This window comes from Electrophorus electricus, chromosome 1 (genome assembly GCF_041902795.1).
Source record: "Electrophorus electricus isolate QZ-2024a chromosome 1, ASM4190279v1, whole genome shotgun sequence".
NCBI lineage: Eukaryota > Metazoa > Chordata > Actinopteri > Gymnotiformes > Gymnotidae > Electrophorus > Electrophorus electricus.
Window position 1 is genome coordinate 34630776 of NC_137497.1, and position 24817 is coordinate 34655592.

At 41.4% G+C, this 24817-nt stretch overlaps 3 protein-coding genes and 2 long non-coding RNA genes across 9 annotated transcripts in view; 3 read left to right on the forward strand and 2 right to left on the reverse strand.

The window, feature by feature from the left end:
• The window catches only part of pola1 (polymerase (DNA directed), alpha 1), a 39434-nt gene extending 37625 nt beyond the window's left edge, over nucleotides 1-1809 (forward strand). For all 3 annotated transcript variants that reach the window (XM_081716893.1, XM_081716882.1, XM_035526698.2), the window contains exon 37: nucleotides 744-1809. In XM_081716893.1, coding sequence (XP_081573019.1) covers nucleotides 744-889 — 146 coding nt within the window. In that variant the 3' untranslated portion in view covers nucleotides 890-1809. The remainder of the gene's footprint in view (nucleotides 1-743) is intronic.
• Nucleotides 1810-4803: 2994 nt separating this feature from the next.
• Nucleotides 4804-11250, reverse strand: arxa (aristaless related homeobox a). The gene is made up of 5 exons (XM_027004403.3): nucleotides 10956-11250; nucleotides 9992-10541; nucleotides 8199-8244; nucleotides 6262-6587; nucleotides 4804-6062 (listed from the first exon to the last, which is right to left on the reverse strand). Exons 1-5 carry the CDS (start codon nucleotides 11140-11142, stop codon nucleotides 5777-5779), a joined length of 1395 nt encoding a protein of 464 aa, XP_026860204.2. The 5' UTR covers nucleotides 11143-11250; the 3' UTR covers nucleotides 4804-5776.
• A 1701-nt stretch (nucleotides 11251-12951) lies between these two features.
• On the forward strand, nucleotides 12952-17314 carry LOC145658674 (uncharacterized). 3 transcript variants are annotated; one of them, XR_014124384.1, is made up of 4 exons: nucleotides 12952-13257; nucleotides 13782-13919; nucleotides 16780-16987; nucleotides 17098-17314. It is a non-coding gene; the product is annotated as an uncharacterized LOC145658674 (long non-coding RNA). The 3 variants fall into 3 exon arrangements; XR_014124383.1 differs by having other exon boundaries at nucleotides 13782-13833; nucleotides 16780-16931; XR_014124385.1 differs by lacking the exon at nucleotides 12952-13257 and having other exon boundaries at nucleotides 13727-13833.
• On the reverse strand, nucleotides 17226-20384 carry LOC145658675 (uncharacterized). The gene is made up of 3 exons (XR_014124387.1): nucleotides 20064-20384; nucleotides 17420-17519; nucleotides 17226-17334 (listed from the first exon to the last, which is right to left on the reverse strand). It is a non-coding gene; the product is annotated as an uncharacterized LOC145658675 (long non-coding RNA).
• Nucleotides 19484-24790, forward strand: hgd (homogentisate 1,2-dioxygenase). Its single transcript, XM_027004393.3, has 14 exons — nucleotides 19484-19643; nucleotides 20392-20463; nucleotides 20574-20662; nucleotides 20836-20941; nucleotides 21082-21141; nucleotides 21249-21340; nucleotides 21438-21472; nucleotides 21609-21688; nucleotides 21774-21873; nucleotides 22047-22171; nucleotides 23798-23902; nucleotides 23999-24125; nucleotides 24213-24394; nucleotides 24491-24790. Exons 1-14 carry the CDS (start codon nucleotides 19629-19631, stop codon nucleotides 24632-24634), a joined length of 1332 nt encoding a protein of 443 aa, XP_026860194.2. The 5' UTR covers nucleotides 19484-19628; the 3' UTR covers nucleotides 24635-24790.
• The last annotated feature ends 27 nt before the right edge of the window (nucleotides 24791-24817 follow it).

Below are 24817 nucleotides of genomic sequence, written 5' to 3' on the forward strand. Positions count from 1 at the left end.
TGTCAGCATTTAGAGTAACCAGTTTATTTGTCTTTCTCTCAGAAGACATCATCGGAGGATACTGCTATTGAAAATGTAGTGGCAACGTACTGTGCCAGCCAGACTTAAAAGCTTGTTTGGGTATTTATCAGGAGCCTATTTTGTCATTCACAGCTTAACATTCTCTGGCACTTGGCCAAATTTTTGCCATGTGGGCCTTTTTTTGGTTCATAAAATATTCTCTACTTGGAATGCAGTTTAATTAAGGCAAGCCACAAGCACTCCAAGTGGGTTTTTGTTTTTGGATGCATTTCAACTAGTCATGCTCAGCTATGCAATGGAATATCTCGCAATTACCAATGGTATGTGAGCTGGGTAGTTTATCCAATTAGCAGTAAGCTACTTTTTGTGTGTCGCAGTGTAGCATGCTGTGTGCATGTGATTCACTGTCTCCGTTCGTTAAAACAAGGACTTGAAGTTGATTAAGGCTGGTAAGGAAACAAGTACCGTAGGGTGGGGTGTTAGAAATCCAAGGAGGTGGGCTTGGTTGGAGCGAAAGGGTTGGTGAGAGATGATGCTTGGCCCTCGGTGTCACAAAGTAAATGGATCCAGTCTTTGAAAAATCTGCCTTATTAAAATGATCTTAAGTGAAACCATTGGCATGTCATTACCTGCTGATTCGTCATTCACAGTGCGTATTCGGCCTCCTGTTCAACAGTCCTGACTGGTGTCGTTAAAGCACTAACCTGCACATCTGTCCACAGAAAAGGTGAGATCCTGGATTGAAGAGAAGGAGGTGAAGGAGGTGTATAGGAGGCTCAAGGGGGTGGTGGACCGTATCCTGACGTCCAGCAGCTACTCGGAGGTCAACCTCGCCAAGCTCTTCCAGGCCTTCACAGTGCTGAAGTGACTGTTCTACCACACTCGTTCTGGGTGAGGTGGGCAGTTAAATCGGTCGGCTTTCCATCAGAGGGTCCCACAAAGCTCCAGAGAGGTTTTTGATTTTACTGTTTTTTTTGTTGTTTGTTTTTGTTTTTTGTTTTTTTTCTCGATTTTATGCCCTTGTTTGTTTTTGTTTTTTCTTTCTCTCTCATTCTGTTTTCTGCGAGTGAGTGTGTATATAGTGACTTTGTAATATATTGAGTTGCCATGTTCTAGTTTTCCCCTGAATTCCTGACAACTCTGCTGTTTGGGTCTTGGCTCCCTGAAACCGCTGTCCATGGCCTTTTTGTGCAGCGTGAATTAAGGTCAGAGGTCAGGTGAGATGACGGTGCTGCTGCGTGCGGCCATCAAGCACTGCCTTGATTGACCGCCTGTCACTCACACTGACCTGACTCTCATCAAATCCATTTAGCCACCACATTGCACAGCCAGGTCTTTAATCGATCTCGATTCGGTGGTAAAATGGATGAGAAGAGGGCCTTATAGACCCTTAGACACCACTGGCCCCCACCCGCCACACACAGAGGTGGGAATTTGGAGGTAACAATCAGGGGGGTAGTAACTTCTCTGCCACCACTGGTTCTTGACAGTGTGGCAATTAGCCAATGATACAGACTTGGCCAGTGATTTCTGTAGTCGGAAGTGATTGGACGCTTGTTTGAACTGGGCCTCCCCTGACACTTGGGGCACCTATAAAACAGTCCGAATTTAAGTGCCCGGTTTAGAGGATTGAGATTACTTTAGTCTGTGTTTTGAACAGCTATTTTATCAGAATTTGAGCAATTTGGGCTACTATATGGTTTCTATTTCTGATATTAGATTTCTTTTGTATGTCTTTTTTTCCATGCTTGTGCAAAATGTACTTAATTAAATGTATGATTAAAGTTTGCTAATTGTGTTTTTATACCAAAAGTAGAATAAAGTGACAGTTACAGGTTTCGTGCTTTCCCTCCCCCTCCTCCAGGTATTAAACTTTTCCATGCAGATGACCGTTATATTCTAGGCAAAAACTGGTAACTATTCTCCCAAGCACGCGCTTAAGACATGAAAAAGAGAAGCGCGAGTCACTGAATGCCGCAGTGGCGGCGGTGTTAAAAATGGTGCTCGCCTCACTCGCTTGTTCCATGTGTTTATAATGACAGGTGAATGATGATTTTTCTTACACCATTTCATCATTGTAAATGCCAATTTCCATAAATACCGTGCTTGAAAAATCACTTTAGACGACAGCCACTAATGGCACCGACCTAAGAGATTGTACACTTAAGAGTCGCTTTATGCCCTCGGTTTAGTCCGGAGTGTGATCGACAGCGTATGTGTGGAGGCCTGTGTTGCCGGTTAAGTAAATTTATATATTTATTATATCACATCTGCTGTGCGCCGAGCAAAATACTTAACTGTGGGACTAGTTAGGTTACTCAATGGATTTTTATCGCACTTTACAAGATTAAGTCATCAATGCATGGTCTCAGGTTTCAATGAGGCATTCCTCTAACTCCGGGCAAAGCATTATCATGCCAGCGGTGGCTGTTTTCAAACTGCGGCACTCAATGGCGATGAAGCTTTGCATTAATTTCCCCGCTAAGCTAATAAGAATGATTCGTTTTTGTTATGCTAAGCTTTATTGCCTGTCTTTTTGACCAGAATGGTGGTGTTGAGCAAAGCGGTGGACAAGGTTCTCTTTGATGAGGGAATTAGTGTTCCATTCTCTCCCCATTATTCATAGCCCTGCGGAATATGTGAGTACCCGTGGGTGTCAAAAGGAAAGCCGGTCCCATTGCAAAGTGCTCCCCTTGTTTCTCTGAATAGCGGGCTATGAGATGATAAACCGCTTAATACACCGAACTAATTGGATGAGAGTAAAAGAGACGGGGGAATTAAGGCACAGCAAAAGGGGACAGAGTGCTAGTGGCCCGCCATTCAGCCTTTTCACCGTGATTTCTCCTCCACGACTGCAAAGGGAGACGAGAGGCTCATCAAAGCGCCTTTAGTGCTCTACCCCTGGTGTCTCGAGCCGTGTCCGGATGGAGAAGCATGTGATTATTCGCTCGTGGTTGAAACTCAGCTCGAGAATTTACAATCAAGTATAAAAAGGGGGGAGTCGACGTGAGATTTACAATGAATTGTAGTACGTTATCCTGGCACGGTAAGACAGTTTGGACTGGATAAGTAGCGGAGGATTTGTTGGGAATTCCTGTGTAGTAAGAATGATTAAAAAATAGATATAATCTGAAATTGTCTTTGCGCTATAGGTAGGGGCGTTCAATCAAAAAGGGCACCATCCCTGTTTTGACCCAGTATATGCTACCAACCTACACTAAATTAAGTGAAAATGGCCCAGCGTACTTCGTGTCGCCAGTTTTAAAAAAAAAGAAAAAAAAGAATAGAAATTGTAAGTCTATTGGACTGCCATTCATTAATAATGCTCACAATAAGATTAAAGATTTCTGGAAAATCTCATAAAAGCTTCCAGACGTGGTCTAGGCTACTTTCCAGTGGTCTCTGCAAATAAAAAAAAAAGACCTCAGTGCTTACCTCACGGGGAGGTACTGGGTTTGGGGGAGAAAATTGGTTTCTTTTGCCTACTGCTCCTTTGAACATATTCTGCCCTTGTCATGCGTGACATGTCAAATGTTTAATATGGACTTCGCACAAGTCTGCAGGGGGGTCCTTGGAGCACGATATTCGTGAGAATAAATGATGTGAAGAGTTAGAACTGTTCCAGCTGGAGTGAGAGACCCCCCCCCCACACACACACACACACCACACACACCTCCTAACCCATCCTAAACCATCTTCAACTCGCTTTATTTCCATTTTCACTGATCCTGCTTGTTTGTGGCGTCAAAATGAGTTGGATTAGTGGGTGTAAAACAAGGAAAGAGAAATCTTTTCAACGGAGCTAGCAATAAAAAGGAAAAATTAATCCTAGAGGTAATTTCACGCGATTTGGTTCGGCACCATGGACGGGTCAAATGGGGGAAAATTACTTAGCTGAAAGGAGCACATTGATTGCAGTAATGGAATCGCTTTTCGTGAGATCCAGCGGAGAGGATTTGGGAATTAAATCAGGAATTCGAGAGAAAGACATTCTGATAAACTGGTTGTTACTTCATTAATGAGAAAGGACTCGCCTCGACTTAGCTGGTATTACAGATGTTAAGTTCAATTTAGCGCCTCTAAAACTTCTTAAAACGTGTTTTGTTAACAGACGAAATGGCTGTATAATTGAAAACCGTCGCTTTTGTCAAGTTCCTACGTTTAGAAGCATCGTAAGGAACATAAGCATAGACTACAGCCTAATAAACCATTGGTTTACCCAATTTTCTTAGGCATTTACGAAAATCACGGACAATATTTCACAAAGCAAATGTTCCCTACGTTTTCATCTACGCAATGTTTTAAAGCATCCGTGTATTTTAAAGCAATCCTGTTTAATGTAAATTGATTAAACGACAAAATAAAATGTTTCTCTTGGGATGAACACGGTAGTTATTATCGAATAACTGCAAACTTGACTAGCACATATTTTTGCAAACAAAGCGCTCATATGACACGCAAAAAAACGTAGACTAATATTTAATGTTTAATTCATACATCTAACGTAACGAGAGTCGCTGTGTATCGGTAGGTTTTTACGTCACTGTTAATGTTAAAGAATATATAGTGCTTTTGAATATAACCGTAGGCCTATATTAATGTGCCGTTTGCTTAGATAGCATCCTTAAATTTACTGACATATTATTTGTAGATGCTATACAGTTTATATCTTGAAAACAAAATTTATAAGCCTAAATATGTAAATTCGTAAAACGTATTTGGTGTAAACATTAATTTAAATTTATATATTTATTTTAAATTCTTATTAAATAAAAGCTGGAGTTTCCTTTTAACCAGATGTGTTTATTCATCCTTTACCTGGCCATGCCAAAAAGCCAAAATAATCTCACTGAACAGCAAAACGTCCTGCCCTGCCTCTCACACTGCAGGGTGCACATAAATAATCATCTAAAAACCTAAGATTTCATAAAATGAACATAGGTTGCATTCTACTTGGAAACATTCATACAATACTACATCAAGAGAATCTTTTCAAAACGTTTTCAAATGTACACGTCTTTTTTTAAGACCCCCCCCCCCCCCCATTTCTTAATTTTTACAGTGCTATATATATATACAAATAGGCTACTCTTAACGGGTAATGAACAAGCAATTATTTAAATCTGAACTCCACTTTTGTCCTTTTAAGTAACAAAGCAATTGTTTGTTATTTTCCCCCTCAACATCAACAGAAGAGTTTAAATGAACACAGAGGAGTAATCTTCACAGATAGCATGTAACTGTTCGCACTGCTTAGTGGGCGGAACCTGGGATGAGTGACGGTAATAGTTGGCAGCCAATGGGAGTTCCCTTTGGCATCCTGACCCCTCTGACGCTCTGGAACACTGGATCCGGTCTAGAAAGAGCTTCGCGTGACTCGAAGAGGAGGTGATGGCGCTATTTCTTGCGCGACCGCAAAACAGGCCTAGGTGGATTGGCTTTATGGCTTTATAGAGCTCAGTCGCAGTAGTATTGCAGTGTGGCTACATTTGCAGACTATGGGGTTCAGGAGAAATGGCGAGTTATGAGTATGGTAACTAGGAATCGAGGGAGGGTGTCCGACGGTGGTGGGGGGGTTTGGGGGGTTCGGGTCGCTGTGACGACACGTTATGACTCCAGTGCTCGGAAAGCTCATCAGCGTGCTGCTGCTGTGTGAATTTGGTCATGCTTTTTCAGTAAGGGCTTTGTTTTTATTTTCTTAATCTTCATTTTCTTTTCTTTTTTTTTCTTCCTTTTTTTTTCGGGAGCAGAGGGTTCAGCACACCTCCTTCCCCGTGGCGCCGGCGGGCAGGATGTTCAGCTGGGTCAGCTGGGCCGAGTGTTCTTTCGCTTTGAGACGCAGGGCAGCGATGCTGGAGGCCCGGCGGTCTGCGGCCGTGGAAGAGGAGGATGAGGAGGAAGAGGATGAGGAAGAGGAGGACGAGGACGGGTCCGGCAGGCCTGCGGGAGGCTGCAGGGGACCGTCCGCCGTGGGCGCAGCTTGGCGCAGAAGAGCGGCAGCCGTGGAAGCGCTGGTCAGAGGGCCCATGCTGGAGAAGAGCCTGGGCGGGCACACGGGCACACAGGGAGGCGTGACAAGGATGGTCAACAAAGACACGCACATGCTCACACTTTCGCTTCGTTTGTGGTCAGCACTCGGCAGCTTTGATGAGAGTACAAGTGTTAACCCAAGAGGCTACGCTAGACCTTTTTACAGTTGCTAGCTGGTGTTGGTTTATTGCTGCTGGTTGTAGAGCCTACCTGCCAAAAGTGGGCCCGATGAAGGCTGGATGTCGGAACATGGCGGTACCCAGAAAAGTGCCGAGGCCGAGAGGCGTAGCAGGAGGGAGGGTGGAGCTGTTGTGTGGAGGGGCCAGTCCCGGGAAGGCGGCAGCCGCGGCAGCCGCGGCGGTCCAGGCCGACTCCAGCGCGGGGTGGGGGTGAGGTGGGAATGGGCCTCCATCCAGGTAATGACTCAGAGGGTGTGCTGCAGCGAGGGGTCCAGGGAACGGGAGACCTGGAGGGTGGGTCTGAACACCTGCCTTCTCACGTTTCCTCCATTTTGCTCTGCGATTCTGGAACCACACCTATGGATGGAGAATAGGTTTCGCTAAATGACGTGTATTACATAGTACATCCTACAGGAGAAAGACTTTTTCCTGTTCTTGGAAACATCTTAAAATTGTCTAACATGACTGTAGATACTCAATAAGAAAATGAGCATTTTGAAAGTTTATATGAATTTATGCTGCATTAATCTTTTATATTTGTTATGTTATTTGTCTTACAATATACTTGATAGCTCAATTTGTATTCTGCTTGACACACTGTATGCTTGTCTGAGCATAAAGCTTGACACAGTAGACCGTGTCCAATATTTGGCTCGCTTTAATGAGGTGACAAATAGGCATAAATTCAGGGGATAATTAAATGACCCTAAGCTCACTTCCTTATGGTCCGTTAGCCTAACTTTGCTAATTAAAATCTGGTTTAGGCTGTCTAAAAACAGGGTGGAGCATGGTAATTACGTCTTGTTAACAAAGGATTCCAGAATAACAGCCTGGATGAAGTTCAATAACAGTGCACTTTAAATTAAATTCCCCAAAATGCAAGTGACTTTGGAAAGCATATTTAACTTTCCCATGGCTGCCCTGCCACCTTTCCATCCTCACAGGCACTTTCAAGCTGTGTGCTAGCAGTGCCAGAGTCTGCAGGGGAAGCACTCGCAATAAGGGAAGTGTCAACAGTGGTGTGGTGAACCAAGCTAGCCTCTCACACTCTTTTGCATTGCAGGGCCCCTGGGGAATTTATGAGTTTTATCACCTCCTGATCGAGCCCATTAAGTGATTTGTTCATCCACAGTCCCAAACAGACATCTGTTGTTTTTTATGTTGGCAATAACCCCTGTTTCAGCCATGTGTTTGTACTGTCTCTTTGGTTATGGGAGTTGAGCTTGATCATGCAAGCCACGCTTTGAATAGGGGTGGGGGGTGGGCGGTGGGGGGGGGACGACAAACACCTTTAATAGTCTCTCACTCGTTCCAAGTGCAAAGCATTGGATCAATGCTGGTCTATTGCAATCACAAAATGGGAAATCAAATAGCATTATCCGTTCACCCTCCCTCTCCCCCGCACCGGCGACGAGAATTCAAACACCATTTTCTCCCCGGAATAGCAGTGTTTGCTCTCTCGCTAAGTGCGCTTTCATGAATCGGGGGCGTCCGCTTACTTGCCATTAAAATGTTCGTTCTATTGTATGTAATAACTTTCGATAACAGGAAAGATCTTGCCATGACGTTTGGAGTCATTTAACAAAGTTAAAGACTACCACTTTCGAATGAAATTAAATTATACACCATTAGCTGTAGCACTTCGGTTGGGAAATTCAGAATTCTCAGAAGTCTTAAAATCCTACTGTACAAAATAATGACAGGTAACCTGGACATAAAGGCAGTGTCTAATATTGCTTAGAGTTACGATTACGTCGTCCACTTGTAATGATCCTCCTAGGGCCTTTTATGTTTAAATTCTTTAAAAAAAAATCATATGTCATGTATAGATATAGAGGGGATGTCCCGTTAAGGTGTGGTCTATAAATGATAGCCTTCACATGCTTGCAGTTCTGTGTAGGGAAAAGGCAGTGTGTTGGTAATTCAGCCAAACGAGACTACGGAAGCCTTATGATCAACAGCACTTACTTGTACGCGAGCTTCGGTCAGATCCAGACGCATCGCGAGCTCCTCTCTGAAACAACGGAAAATGACTTACGACTCTAAAAGCCAGCAAAGATATTACATTAAAAAAAATAAAATAAAAATAATGTATATATATATATATATATATATATATATATATATATATATATATATATATATATATATATATATATATATATATATATAATTTTAAACATTGTCAGAAAATGGTTGTTGAAATTGACGAGAACTCATTAAACCTATCTGGGACAAATAAAAATCGAACCGATAACTTTATATTTTTTGTAAAGGTTCGTTTCTGTAGCCTAACTACATAATGACTGAAATAATGACATCCAAACTAGGCCTGTACTACATCGCAATTGAGCATTTGCTACAAATACACCTGGGCAAATTGATGGCAATTATTTTCCCCAGAAATAAGCTGCATCAATAAAAAACGTCAATTTTCCTGACAAACACCGACCGATTTATGAGCTTTAAAAAACTTTAAAATAAATGTAACTTTAAAATGTATATTATTTTTTATTAGTTTCTTTTCTTGGTGCAGCTATGATTATTCCCGATAGAGAACGAGGATAGATAGAATCTAGGTACATAGATAGAATCTAGGTATATACTAAATAGGAAAATCTAATATTAGGCTGCTCATTTATTGATTCCATGTTGAACTCTAGCAAAATTAGCAATTTGAATGACGTATTTTTACCGACTAAAAATTTCAATATAATTCTAATTAATAATTCATTCTCTTTCGCATTATTATTATTATTATTATTATTGTTATTATTATTATTGTTATTATTATTATTATTATTATTATTATTATTATTATTATTATTATCATTGTTATTATTATTATTATTATTATTGCTCTAACTATTATTATTACTTAGTGTTTAGGCCTAATATTATTTATAGGCATATTTTAGAGTAAAACCGGCATTCACTTCTGTCCATCATACACAGCGCCGTCATCAACACATGCACACACAGGCAATGCATACATAGGCCTACGATAGAAAATAACATTTCTAAATAACTATTCAAATAAATTAATTAACACTGTGTTGAATATGGCTACTGATTACCCAACAGCAAGTATCCAAAGCTTCCAGGCTCAGAAATATTTGTATATGTGTACTATTGCTTTCCTGAATATATTCTTAAAATATCTTCTAATTATACCAATTAGTACAAACTATATGCAGAAATATATCTACATGTAGAATAATCTTTTTTACGAATCGAAAATGCAAAAACGCATTCGCCTCACTTTAAAGTGAATAGTTGCTTGCTTCATCCTTGAAGCCAACAATACATTTTCAGTGCACTTTATAAATCCGTTATTAATTCCTAAAACTCTTTACAAATTCATTTAAATAAGGTTGTATGAATTTTATATTTTATTACCTTATTTATGACTTTAACCTTTAGCCTAGTACATTTATATACCTAAGTAAGTATAAATGTATGAATAAATGTTAGCATACGTAGGCTAAATTATGTTCGGTGTTTTCACACTTCTATAGATCCTAAATTATTAAAATAATTTCTACGCATACTATTTTTGTCATTTTCATCATCATTATTATTGTTGTTGTTGCTGTTGTAACGTTGGCAATTCTTTTCGTGAATAATCATTATTATAGTGTTCGGATGTTGTCTGGATGTTATGACACCTAACGAGATGCTATCTGGATCTGTGAATAATGTCTCTAGACACCCACTACAAACTATGCCGGGTTTCGCCCCTCTGCGCTGGGGTGGTATACCTGGTGAACACGTCAGGATAGTGAGTTTTCTGGAAGGCCCTCTCCAGTTCCTCGAGCTGATAGCTTGTGAAGGTAGTCCTGTATCTTCTTTGCTTTCGTTTAAGCATCCCCTCCTCCGAATCGCTGCCTGCCGACAGACACACACTGTCTTCACCATCTTTTACATCCCCATCGTTGTGCAGGCTTTCTTCGTCCTTCGGAGACAGACCAGCGTCTCCGCACGCCTCCTCTTTCACCACATCCTCTTCAAACTTGAGCGTGCTAAGTTCCACAAGCTCTTGGGCCTCGTGCTCTGGGCTGTGGCCCTCCTCGCTCTGGCTGAACGATGCATTCTCTCTGTAGGACTTGCTTCGGCTAATGCTAACTTGTGGCGCCTGGCTGATTTTAAGACTCTCGCAGGCTTGGTCCAGTAGCCGCTCTCTCTCTCCCTTCTCCACATGCTCATGAAACCCCCTGCCGGAGTCCAAGTATTTCCCCCCAGGGCCGTACAGCCGGCGCAGTTTTGGTGGCAGGTGCATGTCCGAGTCAAAAGAGTTATCTTTACTAGACACTGAAAAAAGAAACCAGTGGAATCCGTGATCAGAGTAAAACAATATATAAAGTACTCAGGTCTGAGGTCTTCAGGAAGTTGACAGAGTGATTCCCTCTAATCTTTTGTGATTTTCAACTAATATTGTGTTAGAGAAACTTACTTATTTCACTCTAATCTAAATAACCTAAATAATCAGTTCTAATGACCACATAGTTTGGTTCTTACATTCGTCAGACAATATAACATTTACTAACTAATCCAACTTGCATGTGGTATGTTTCAACACTAAGATATGCCTTTAAACTCTTCGGGAGCTAAAACAGGATTCTATATCCAAATGAAAGCGTATATTAAGTTATTCAACGTTCTTTATGAAAATTATAAAATTTAGCTAGTAGCTTTATGTATCTGCCGAACGTCCGTATGTCTTACCGTCAGAAGACTGATCCTGGTCGGCTCTGGCGGGTATTGCTGGTAAACTTTGCGTTCCCAGTAGTCTGACTTTGCATGGGCTTCTTCTCCCGAGTATGCTGTCAATGCAGTACGAGGAGAGCACAGTTGGCGATTTACTTTTGCAGTCGTTTCGGTCATGGGTATCGTCGTCGAACTGACTGCTCATTTTTGTCGTTTAAGCGAATGCTGGTTTCGCTTGAAGTAGTGGGCGCTATACTGGCTCTATGTCTGAAACGTCTCTCTTCCCTATCCCAGCACGGGCGATAATGTCATATGCGCCGAGCTGCAATAGCTCTGCTCTCCATTCTGTTGCATTGACGTGCATCGCCAATCTGATTGGCTCCCAGGGGAAAAAGGGGCATCTTTATTTTTCCATTAAAGTTCGCCGGCGTGAACAGACCGAATGTTGTGATAGATCAGGCCACTGAAGCAATAAAATGAACTGCTCCAGCTTCGAATTAATATGAGCTAAAATAAGAGCGTTTGCCATAAATAAAAAGAAATATTATGCTGTCGAGAATCCCTTCTTTAAAGTTATTCTGTGCACAATTAAGTCGTGTTTTAATTTATATTTCTCCACTATATTACTGGAGTGTGAATAATAATAATAATAATAATATGATTTTAAAATATTATATTGTTGATAATTGACATTACAAAAATACGTATATATTTAAATATTTTAGTTATCGCATTCTTTGCAATCAGAGTTCAAATTTCAAATGTTGTTAGTTAGATATTGCATGAAATCAGATATTGTTATTTTAAAATTAGTATCATAGCACATGAAGCCTACAGATAAGGCCGGACGGGAAGAAGCCGAGGGCGCACAGGTAGGCTAGGCGAACATAGACAGATAAACAGACAGACAGAAGAAAGACAGACAGGACAGACAGACAGGCACACACACACGCGCGCACACACACACACACACACACACACACACACACACACACACACACACACACACTCTCTCTCTCTCTCTCTCTCTAATTGGCGGTCCTCTCTGAAATAGCTGAAGCGATCAGATAGCCCCAGATACCTGAAGGTGGTGATAATGGACGCTGCGAGGGTGCCCCCAGGTAGCTGGACTCTGAAGACTGGAGAGGTAGATTGAGAATGTAATTTTAAATGAAAGTCTATTTAACCTACTGTGAATGGCATGACCTCGCTCAAACCCATCAATGTTAAAAGGATCATTTTCAGAATTCAATCCCAAAACTTCTACAAGCTACAATTTACTCTCTCCTCTCAATAGCCTATAGGGACCCGAACAACTCTGTTACTATCTGAGAAGAGTGGCATAAAATAATTATAAAATGCAGAAAAGTCACACGTTATTACACGTGTGACATAAATGTACTGTTAAATTTACTGACCTTAATTTAAGTCTCCACAGGTGAATTTTAATTTGTTGTTAAAGTAGGCCTACTGCGATCAAAGGTCTATATGAAAACGAACTTTAGTATGATTGTTGTAGCACTGTTTTCTTGTGGATTGTGATATTATTTAGTATTTATTATTCACACTATTATTCTCGTGCGCCATTTACAATTATTTAATAGCTGTTGCAAATTAATTTTGAGAAACATGCAGGAAATCTGTGAGCACGTTGTCACAAATACTCTATTGAGTGAAACTTCTACGGCATTTGTAAGGAGATCAACAGACTAATGACAATAATAACAATATAAAACCCTTTTTTCCATAGTCCCAAACAGGCGCGCAATGCAGACCCGTATTTAAAGTCGCTATGTAATTTGGGGCCACAATTTGATTCATTTATACGCACTCTGTTATTAACCCAAGAAAAGAAATGTCAGGGACTATTACCGCCAGCAGGATATGCGCGCTTTGTTTAAATGCACTAATTACAAGCACACATTTGAAAAAGGCGCAATTTTCGCATATTCAATTTTCAGTAGGCTATTTAGCGCAACACACGCGGGCAACTTGTTAGTGGGTGCCTGTCAGTTTCGCGCTCCTCTATTACCCGATGCTACTGCGTGTCATATTTTCACAACAACCTAACTTGATAATTTCCACAACAATCTACTGTTTTTCTGGGGTGTATGAATACACCTCCATCGAGTTTAGAGCATTTGTAGAGCGGTATCAATTCTTCCGGCGCAATCTTCAGCACTGAGAGGGATATCTTGTCGTTAGTGCAAAAAGTCAGCCGAGGCGTTCCTGAGCGCTGGTCTGCGGGAGCCAATGACCGACAGATTCGACCATACCCGTCTGTTCAAGCGGCGCCATCTCCTGGAAAGCCTTTCTGGAAGTAAGTACACTACCCACGTACTGCACCAGAAACCCGAGTTTCACAACAATTAGGGTCGCCACTTAATAAGCTTTATTCATGTGAAAGTCCATTTTCAAATTCTGATGACCTTAAATTGGTTTCGGATAATAACTGATTAGGTAACATATTGAACATTTCATTGCTATTCATGACTGTTAGTCATAGAACTTGGGTCCTTCAGAACTATCTTAAATAGCATTGATAATCTATAATTTCAGAAAACACCCGCCCAAGGGAAGTATTATCTTGATAGAATCCCAAGGGGAAAATGAAAAAAACCCACAATATCATTATTAGCTTAATATAGACATGCTCTCTGAATTAAGACTGCTAGCCAAGCACACTGACTGGATACTTCACCCACAAATAACAAAACTAGTGATGCAACATGCAGTCTGCATCGATGAAAAAGAGCATGCGCTGGCCGGCTCCCTGGGAGGTTATTAAGCGCTTCAAGACGGGATTTTTCCAACGGCTGACCAATTGCTTCATGTCTTTTCTAGACGCAGCGGTGAATTTAGGAGTCACGCAGCTGACAGTTCTGCTCCAGTGGCGGTGCGTCTTCGTTCCAGTTGCTTTGACTTAATTGGATGCTGCTCTGCTTGAAAGGGCGAACAAAAGACGATCTTTTCGACGCGCGCGTAAGCAAAGTTAATTAGTGGTTATTAACACCCCGCATAATGAGAGTGCGAGGGAGTCAATTTAATGACTTTGTTAGCCCAAGTTTAGAATGACAGGCGATGATCGCAACAACAATGGCAATCCTGAACGGAGTGATCATCCGTAATTTTCAACAGCAATATGCTTTAGTAAAAACAAAAGGACTCTAATTTCGCTCAACTGACTCGATAATTTGAATTTATTAAAAAAAAGATGACTTAACATTTAAACCCAAGATTACTCTTCTCTCGGAGACAAATAACCCTCCTCAGCCAGACTCCACGAGTGCCAGAAAAGCTCATTTATTTGTTTATTCTTCAGAGTTGCTCTCGATTACCACATTCCCACTGTAGAGTGATAACATGCGTCTAGAAAAGTTGATATCTTCTGTTATAATCCAGCGCGTGAGCATTTCATATGCATAAGACGCATACATATATTATTTACTCACTCACTGATGGCCATGAATATAGTAGGCTTTTTTTCACTAATTGTGTGTCCAAACTGATACACAAATTATTTCGTGTCCATGTGGGCACTTTGCTGCCCCCCTGAGGCAGGAGATAAATGAACCCTCCTGGAGCGTGTCTGGTGGTCAGGTCAGTCCTTCTGTTTGACCCCAGCCAGTGCTAAAATAACTGCATATGTATCTGCACATTTAAAAATCTTCGTCCTAATAATGTTTTTTTAACGCTACATGTAATATTTTATTTTTTGAGGAGTCACCTTTTTGGTGGGTGAAATGCAGCATACTCTTAAAATACGAGGTCCCTAAATGGAGTAGTTTAGGGTAATTCATTTCGTAGGATGCGTTTTTTTTTTCTAAAACACTGTTTATTTTTTCGTTTCATTGTCACGTTATTTCGTACTTTTTAAAGCGACCAGGCCATGAGAGAAATTTCTAAAAGCTCCTTTAATGCCGAGGAGTATCAGTGAAATATTGGTAAGTGGAAAAAGTGATTCATTAACCTATTGAAGCACTAACTTATTATAAACACGCAGTGTTTCCTTTGCACGTTTAGGATACTTGGATTATACGGAAATGATAAACTATGGATTTCATTCATTTCATTTTTTAAATAAAAAGTTAGGCTACAAAAGAACAGCTTAAGTATGCACAGCTATGCTTTGTGTAAATGGACTTAACCTAGAAAAAAATAAAATACAGACGTAGCATTCTTTTTTTCTGACAGCAATGTTTCCCCTCATTTCGCGAGTAATCTCAGCTGCACCGCGACCACAGAATAGCGGCTGCCAGTCCTCCGCTTGGAAGTTTTCCAAGATTTCATTTTGCGCATCATTTCATATACATGCCATTCTTGTAGATTAGGGGCGACTGTGTGGCCTATTCACCATTCATATCGACTTGTGGAGGACGAGGCGTGGAATGGCTTTTCTAGAATACATTCGGGTGAGAAAGGTCACAGATTTGAGTTGGGGCAATTTTGCGGACGTGCCTCGGCCTGAACTCATTATTGTAGAGGCAGCAAGAACATTGTGCGTCGCACAAAACCGTATTGCCTGGGTGTGCACTGACCCCGGAGAAGAAATGATATTTATGACAGTGCAGTTGGCCTTTATTGATTGGAATAAACGACGAATGGCTGTATTCGGCAACGACAATCCTTTATTAAGTTAATCAAAGTAATACATGCAAATTATTCTTGTTCTACCACGAGCTTATCAAAATCTCTCCCCTCGAGTTTGAAGAAGTCCATTTATTCAGTTAGCGTCAATATCGCGCACAAATATCGCAATGCAAATGAAAGTTGATTAGAGTAAATTGGGGACTTAGCTGCTATTTGACCTTGTCTGAGTTTTATGTAAATTTCGGAAAACGACACAATGAAGCAAATGGCATTAAAAGATATTCATATAAAAAATGATTAATCAACATGTTTTCGTAACGACGGAAAATATAGTCAGATTTTTTCAAAGAAGCCTACTTTTCAAAGATGTCATAGCGATTGTAGTTGGCCTAGTTTTTATTTTGTAATAGCATAACTATATTTATGAGTAATAAAAAAAATAGTACGTCAAATATTCTTAAAAATATTTTTAGTTAATAAATGGAACAATTTAGGCCTAGTGCTTATTGTACATTAGTATTCAATGAGTGTTTTTATTTAACATAATAATTACAATGATATTGAGTAATGATATCAAAAATCGTATTCAAGAGCCAAGTAGCAGAAACAAATGACCGAGTGTCTATTCTCCTACACTTTTTACAGGCGTTTTACTGACATCTAGTGGATTTCACGAGTGTTATAAATGCAGGAACACTTCCATGCCTTATAAATGTCAAAGTTTGTTTAGGAAACAAAGGTCGCCTTTTAAATGACTAATACAACAAGGCCCGGGAGATGTTAGTAAATTCTTGAAATGGACTCCTTGGGGAGCTCTTTTATAAAACCAGCAGATACTTATCAGGGATAATACCCAGTGGTTCATCAGGGACTCCATCTCAAATGAAATTAGCTTCCTGCGTGGGACTGAGATAGCTGTTCTAGGGTTCAGCTGTGACAGTAATGATTGCTGTGTTGGTGGCTCTTGCCTGGGTTAGTCCGGCACTACCCCTGCCTCTGAGCTCAGCCTCCACATGAAGTAATTTATTTCATTCCTCTCTCTCTCTCTCTCTCTCTCTCTCTCTCTCTCTCTCTCTCTCTCTCTCTCTCTCTGTATAGTTCTAATATTTCTTTTGCTCCTACTGTAGCTGATGGGGACTGAGATGTGGGGGGGGGGTTCAGAGGTGAATGAATTAGGTAAATATGGACATTTTGGTTTGTTTCTCTTTGCGACCCATAGAAATGTGGTAAAAATGTCATGTCTGTTTGGTAGTCCAGTGCTATGGAGCATCAGAGGGACATCGCTACATGGGATGGGCATGGCCATGTATCCAGAGGGGATCAAGCCAGAGGCATCATTTAGGCCTGCACTGTCCATGGGGAAGATATCTTTCCTACCTCCGAAGTACTCCAGACCAATTTACAGTGAGAAATACATTTAGGATCTCAGCTGGTTGGAGTGACCTGGTAGGCATGTGGAGGTGTGTGTGTGTGAGGGTAGGGGTGGAGGTTTGGGTGGGGGGTGGGGGGTAGGGAGGGGGCTCATGAAACTGTGCAATCTATATTGGATTTATTCCTGTTCTATCCCCAGGTGTTTAGTATCCCCAGGGTGAGGAAGCGGTATGAGGGATGGCAGAGAACATGCCAGTCACACACACATGGCCCCCGATGGAGGAGACTGGAGGTCCATCTTCCAGCTCACCTCCGACGTTCTTATTTCTTCTGTCTTGCCGCAGTCTCCCGTTTCCCTTCATGTCACTCCTTCACATTTTCTTTCCATTATGTGTCAATAAAACCATAGGATCACAGCTCTGGATGCATGTGGTGCCTGTAAATAACACAAGATGTTTTGGTATGAGTTCCGAGAGCGAATCACGGATCACCTTTGCATCCCTGCTGCTCCCTAATATTACCTATGAAGAGCGCTCAGCTCTATCACCGCACCACACCATTCCCACTGGAAAGTGCTCAGCTCCATCACCACACCGCTGCAGGGAAGACCTTCTGGCACTTCTGAAAAAGTCCAATGCAGTGGCAGAATTATGATGGATTGTGTTTGTTGTATTATCCTGGACTTAGGAAAGTAACACTGTGTACTCATACACATACTAACACACCCACATGTGTGCATACACTTGCACACACATTCCTACAAATTCCTCTAATGTAACTGATAAATCGTCAGAACAGCCAGCAGCCACAACTGACAGAGATTTCCAACTCAAGTAATTGTGTGTGTGGGTACGTGTGTATGTGTGTGCATTTGTGTTTATGCATGTGTGAATATGTGTGTTTATTCATCGCTTTTACAAAAGACATCTTTATAACCAAACGATTCCAAAGCAATTTTCTCTGTGGGAAAGGAGTGTAATTTTCTATTTTGTGACATTCTGATGTGTAAGAAACTAGGAGCCTGTGATAAGAACCAGCTCTGAAGTGTGTGTGTGTGTGTGTGTGTGTACAGTGCTTTAATGGCCAGAGTGGGCGACAGAGGAGGGCAATGTCAGTGAGGGCGCCTTTAACGACTCCCGAATAATGCCTTCCTCATTAGTACAAGCTCGGAGGATCCGGCAGGGCTTGAACCACTAGAGCACAGAACGCAGCAACAGTCTTTATCTGCGTATTATTGCATTTGCATAACATTATGGCTGCCGCAGGAGAGAATCCACTCTGAAGGCCGTCGGCACTTAATTTTAAAAGGCTATAGTGGATGTCTCCGCAAATCTAATCAGGAGTAAGTGGACGGAGCAGTGGAGCTGGTGAGGTAGGAGGCGAGCGAAGATTGGACCATGGTTTTGCGTGCAGAGGAGGAACGACAAAGAGTTATTAGAGTTATTGTACTATTAGTAACACCTCAAAGGCCGGGGGCTTCATACTGGATTGTGGTCCTTTGTGGTTCTGTCTATCTTAGGTTCAGCCCCAGGAAATCCACTGACCACTGAGCAGTGTCACCTGTGGTACTGACATTTTGAGTGCTATAGCAATGACCAAAGACATTTTGTGGGGACAACCTAAACACAGCCCATTAATTTGATCTGATGGTCTTGGATATTGAGCCCTGAGATGGGAAAGATGGGAAACAACGTATAAGAGAGACTTATTTCAGAGCAAATGAGGACGGGCTGCCAAAGTGTGTTGTATGGTCTGGCTATAAACAGTGCAGTACAGTCTAGAAATATATATATATATATATATATATATATATATATATATATATATATATATATATATATATATATATATAAAAAGGAAAAGGAAAAAAGTCGGTGACGAGATTAAAAATCAGTCATTTTTCCCCCTGAGGAGTAGATCAATTTCCGCAGACTGGGTCGAGATATTTTCCGGCATTAGGCTTTTTCGTCTTGAGCACAGCACCTAAACCGCCTGCCAGCGGGAGTCGCGGCACAGCTGCACGCTTCGTTGGAGAACAGTTACTTCTGCCGCTCCGAGTTTATTTGCGCCTCACTAAGAGAATTGCCATCATTTACCCCGCCAACCCAGTGCCTCCTAAAACAACAAGAGAAAAGCGATAGCATGTGGAATAAGAGAGGCAAATTGATTCTACGTGATCTTCTTTCTACTTCTTATTTTTCTCGTGACGCTTAGCAGTTTTCTGGGGGAAAAAAAACAAAAACAAAGGCATAAACAAAGAAGAGCGAAAATGTAAAAGAGGAGGCTTACTTAATCTACACGATAGACACGAAAACAATTACTATTTACAAATACATGTATTTTCATACATGATTTAGACGTTTTTCCAGCGCTGATCCCCGCTTTCAAGCGCTAGTCGATGTTATCATGAGACGTGACTCTAATCAAGCCCCTTCTCTTGCGAGCTTTGAAGTTTGTTTTGGCCATGGCAAGGCCATTTGTTTGCAAACCTCCGGAGTGGCCATCCAACTTCTCCTCCCCTCTCAAACGTAGCTCGAACATTTGGCTACGTCACGAAGTGTGAGCTTAATTAAACCCATATGAAACAAAATGCATAAATTGAGCCGAAGTCTTGTCCTCTCGCTCTCTGACCAGTGTTGGGGAAGAGCAGCCTCTGGCTTAACGAGAGCGTCCGAGTCGAGGTGTGCAAAGCTACATTACAACTTGTCCAAACTCAGGTAGAAACGCAGAATGGCTGGTCTGAAGGTAAGTGAGGCGCATGCATTTCGAATATGTCATTTATTTTATATGACTACAGTATAAATCGTTTTTATTCTGATGCTTTAAATATGACTGGGTATGTAGTCTATATATCTAGGTTTATTATACGTAATATTGCACTTCCAATTGTTCACACCATCCAAGTTGTTATTCTGTCAGCGATTTTATAAAGTTAGACTGGAATATGTTAGAATTAGGAAATATAAACCCAATTTTGAGGTCCTTTAGGATGTTTGATTAGACTGCGCTCCATGAAGGATGTGTGGGGCGTTCCTTTGAGACCAATCAGATTACTGGAAACAGCATCGCCCAAATGTTCCGAGCTCATGCTACTTTCGGAAGCAAAGCACAGCAAGAAACGCTATTAGACTAATTAAAATTTCAACAGTTACTTAAATTATTTACCAGGTTCTCCTGAGTTCACACAACAAATGAAATAAGTTGTTTTCGTATATTCAAATCTATAATGTAAGTAGACTGGTGTAGAAAACTGACGAAGGTAACTTGTCTTGTCTTATCAAGCAGCCTTATATTATTATCCCTCCGTTACTTCGTTCACGCTGTGTTGTCACCTCTCCTGTGCTCTCCACGATATCCACGATGTTCACTGGGAACAGCTTGTTGGAACTGCAGACTCTGGATGACTCAGCGCGAATTCAGACTATAGTGGCCCCCCCCCCAAAAAAAAGTTCATAGCTGAGATTGAGCTCAAGTATTTGTTGTTGGTTTTTAGTATCTGAGTGGCTTTGGCAATGAATTTACTTCTGAGGATCCTCGCTGTCCTGGCGCCCTGCCTGAAGGACAGGTAATGCTGACACCTTCATAGTCCTTGCAAGTGCTTACAAGTGCTACCATACATATTTATGTTCACTGTTGTCATGAGACATGCACTCATTGAAGATGATTTTATTTCAGAACAATCCCCAAATATGTCCATATGGACTGTATTCTGAACAACTCTCTGGCTCTGCCTTCACATGCCCAAGGGCAGCCAATAAGAGAAGGTATACCTAATTTATATAAGAGTACAATATATGCAGCACTCAGACACACATAAAATACCAACACAGTGTGTGGTAGAGTGTATTGCATATAGAATCACCTAGAAGTCTGTGATTTAGAATATATAATGTCTGAACCATTTCCTTGAATAGATATGGCATTTTTGTGATTTTAGCTGGCTGTACCGCATACTGCCTTCTGTCCGACACAAACCTTTCACTCCCCTGAGCTGTGGAAACCTTAGTGATAACTGGAATGAAGTAGAGCCTGACCCCAACCAGGTAATCGCCAAGTCTGTGCATCAACACTCTTATAATCAGAAGTTTCAGAGCACCACACAGCAATGTTGTCTGCCTGCACCTTCTCATGGTTTTATCTTTCCACCCAATTTTTAATAATCAATTTATCATTCCTTGACAAGCTTCGATGGAAGCCATTTACCATTACCAAAGCATCGGAGAAGAAGGTGGATTTTGTATCGGTAAGTTCAAGTGAAACACTTCTCTCTTGTGGTCCAGTCCCACAGCTGTCCGTCCTGTTATCTGAATTGCCAGTAGCTCTCAGCAGTCGGCCATCTGTTTGTTGCAGGGTTTGCGCACGCTCTGTGGTGCTGGGGATGCGAAATCCCGCAATGGGATAGCTGTGCACATCTACACCTGCAACGCTTCCATGCTGGATAAGTCTGTGTCCATTGCACCTGTACCATATGTCATCATGCACTGTGCAGCATGCCATAATCCTTAAGATAACACAAAAACCGGACTTGTCTCTTCCTAGGTGCTTCCAGAACTCAGATGGTGATTTTCTTATTGGTCAGTCCCCCAGCACACAGCCATTATTAAAGCTATCATCCTGCCAAAAGTGATGTTTACTTTATTACTGAATGCTGAAGTAGTGGTGGAGAGACACTGCGTGCATGCCGTGAATAAATTTGCCCGTATGTTTCAGTGCCGCAGCAAGGTGAAATCCTGATCACCACAGAGTTCGGAAAGATGATGGTGGAGCCAAATGAGATCTGTGTTCTTCAGGTGAGTGAATCACATATTACCCAGTATGTTATTCATCAGCAGACAACCACATACATCATTTTATTTGTATCGTGTGATGTTTCAGCAAGGTATGCGCTTCAGCGTGGATGTGTTTGGGGAGACCAGGGGTTATATACTGGAGGTGTATGGCACACATTTTGAGCTGCCTGACCTGGGACCCATAGGTAAGCCCAAGACTGCACTGTATTTCTTACTGTACTCTTTAAAAAGAAACACCTGGTTGAACATTTTCGATTTGAAATGTCCATTTTCTGAGAATTATTTCTTACGAATATGCTTCCTGTTTAGGCCCTTTGAAGCCATTATTACATAATTAGTATTTCTTTGCTTATAATAGGGGCTAATGGACTAGCAAATCCCCGGGACTTCCAGGTACCTGTGGCTTGGTTTGAAGACCGCACGGTTGGCACTACCTACACCGTCATCAACAAGTACCAGGGAAAGCTGTTCTCATGTCAACAGGTACATTATGATAACCATGCTTTATTTATTACATGTCCTGTGTGAACCCATGGTGTATTTACCATGTAGGTTTACTAGGTTTATTGGCCCTCCTTGATTAACTAGGTGGGTTTACTAGGTTTATTGGCCCTCCTTGATTAACTAGGTGGGTTTACTAGGTTTATTGGCCCTCCTTGATTAACTAGGTAGGTTTACTAGGTTAGCTGACCCTCTTTTACCATGCTAAGCCAAACCATATGAGAACCAGACCTTGCAGGCTGGCAGCAGAAACGCAGTTTGTCAGACTTGTTTGCTATGTACTGCTACTGTGCCCTTGATTCAGGCACTTCAGTCTCAAATGCTCAAGGGGGTATACACCCTCTCACCCCCATCCTTTTCCCCTCAGGGCATATTTGGAAATTCCCTGCTAAAACCTAGGTTCACTTACCATCTTAATTTCTGCTTGTCGTTCAAGTTTCCTGTTAGTGTCGCCAACAATTAAGCATCACTTGGTTTCACCTGAAGGCTCCCAGATCTTACTGCATAATTATTTTAATTTTGTTAATATACTCTTCATTTTTGCTGCATAAATCATTTAATCAGGTAAATATTTCCTAAGGTAAGCATGAAGTTCAGCATATTACTTTACAAAATTATATTTTTGTTGCATGTGTAATTGGATTTACTTGCAGGGAAAAATTTAGTCACAAGACCATCACATAGGAGCAACACACCATGTGGTGGTGTCATGCTTTATTCCAAGACATTGGTCATATAGGAAACCCTTTTTCCTGGCGGGCATGTCACTCCTTCCTCAGACATAAGAAGTTGACGGACCTCGCTGTCTCGAGTGAGAGAGTGCAGCTTTGTCCTGCTGTTCTGATCTCCAGCTGAGCACTGAAATTGCTCAAATTAACTTATTATTTGCCTGACTGGGCCAGTCTGTTTATATTTTGTTTGTATGGGTGTTTTTTTTTTTCCAATTTTTAATCAAGTCTGGTGGAGTTATCCTGAAAGCAGTAATGTGTGTAAGATTACAAACCTTGGGGTCCAGGAAACCACCCAGGGTGCTCAGAGTACATTTTTGTGTGAATGTATATAACTGTAAAAACATGCTGTTGTCTGGCTGCATTTATTATTTTAAGTTGGGACTGGGATGTGTTTCATGGATTGAGCTTTGTGTATCTGGGGAAACAGCGAGTGTGCGGCAGTGTGTGGCTGCAAGGGTGGGGGGTTTGAAGGTCAGAACTGCAGGCAGTCTCAGCTGTAATGAATTATATTGATTTTACAGCCACCATTCAATGACTGTTCACTGCAACATTATCAACAGAGGGCTATATAAAATTGCTGCATTTTTAACGATCAAGATAAAAAAAAATTCTCCACTTTATAACCACTTTACAATTTTGTTCTTTTCTGACTCTTGGCAGAATAATAGAAAAAGTTTGATAAGTTTTTCTTATTGAGAAATACTAATAAGAAATACTCAAGAATAAATTGATAAAACCAAATTAAAAGCTAAATTCAGATCAGTATAACATTCAACTCAGTATTTCTCTCTGCTGGCCTTTAAACTGGATCATTTTGGGGTGATCTGCAATGTCCTAGAATGCCTTCATCCTTTTCAATACACATCTGTCTTTACAGGAGTTCTCACCATTTAACGTGGTGGCATGGCATGGAAACTACACACCCTACAAATATAACTTGGAGAATTTCATGGTTATTAACTGTGTGGCGTTTGATCATGCAGTAAGTACTGCCTAATTGCATTTTCTGCTAGATATTATATGGCTAGGATGCATTTTTAATCAGTGAACTGTTTGTGTACATGAATCTCCATATCAGGATCCCTCCATTTTTACTGTGCTGACGGCAAAGTCCACACGGCCAGGGGTTGCCATTGCTGACTTTGTTATCTTTCCGCCTCGCTGGGGAGTTGCTGAACATACATTCCGACCCCCTTACTACCACAGTAAGTCGCAAATAATTTACCTGTACACCACGTCGCTTCTCCCGCGGTTGGACTGTTATGTTGGAGCACCCTCTGTCGGTATTTAAGGGAACTGCATGAGCGAGTTCATGGGCTTGATCAAAGGTCAATACGAGGCAAAGGAAGAGGGATTCCAGCCTGGAGGAGGGAGTCTCCACAGCATAATGACCCCACACGGCCCTGACGCTGACTGCTTTGACAAAAACAGCACAGCGAACCTCCAACCAGAGAGAGTTGCTGAAGGAACCATGGTATAAACCCAGACCCAAAGCCTTCATTCCCATTAAACATAATTATCCTGGGGTCAAGCCAGCCAGTATAACACTTTCTTTCTATGGTTGTCTTAGGCATTCATGTTCGAGTCATCCTTCAGCATGGCTGTCACCAAGTGGGGGCTTGAAACCTGCCAGCGTTTGGACAAGAACTACTACAAATGCTGGGAACCTCTCAGGAATCATTTCAATCCAAACTGGGCACCTGACAGAAAGTAGAAGAGGCCATGGCTCATGCCATGAGGAACTGCAGTTGAAAGATTTATAGCTTGTAGAGTACAGCTGAGCTTCAATAAATGAACAGTACACCAGGAATGCAAAACTAAACATGCTGCTGGAACTAGAAATTTACAATAATAAATTTTAAAAACTTAACCCTTCTCCCCAGCTGCAGTAATACAC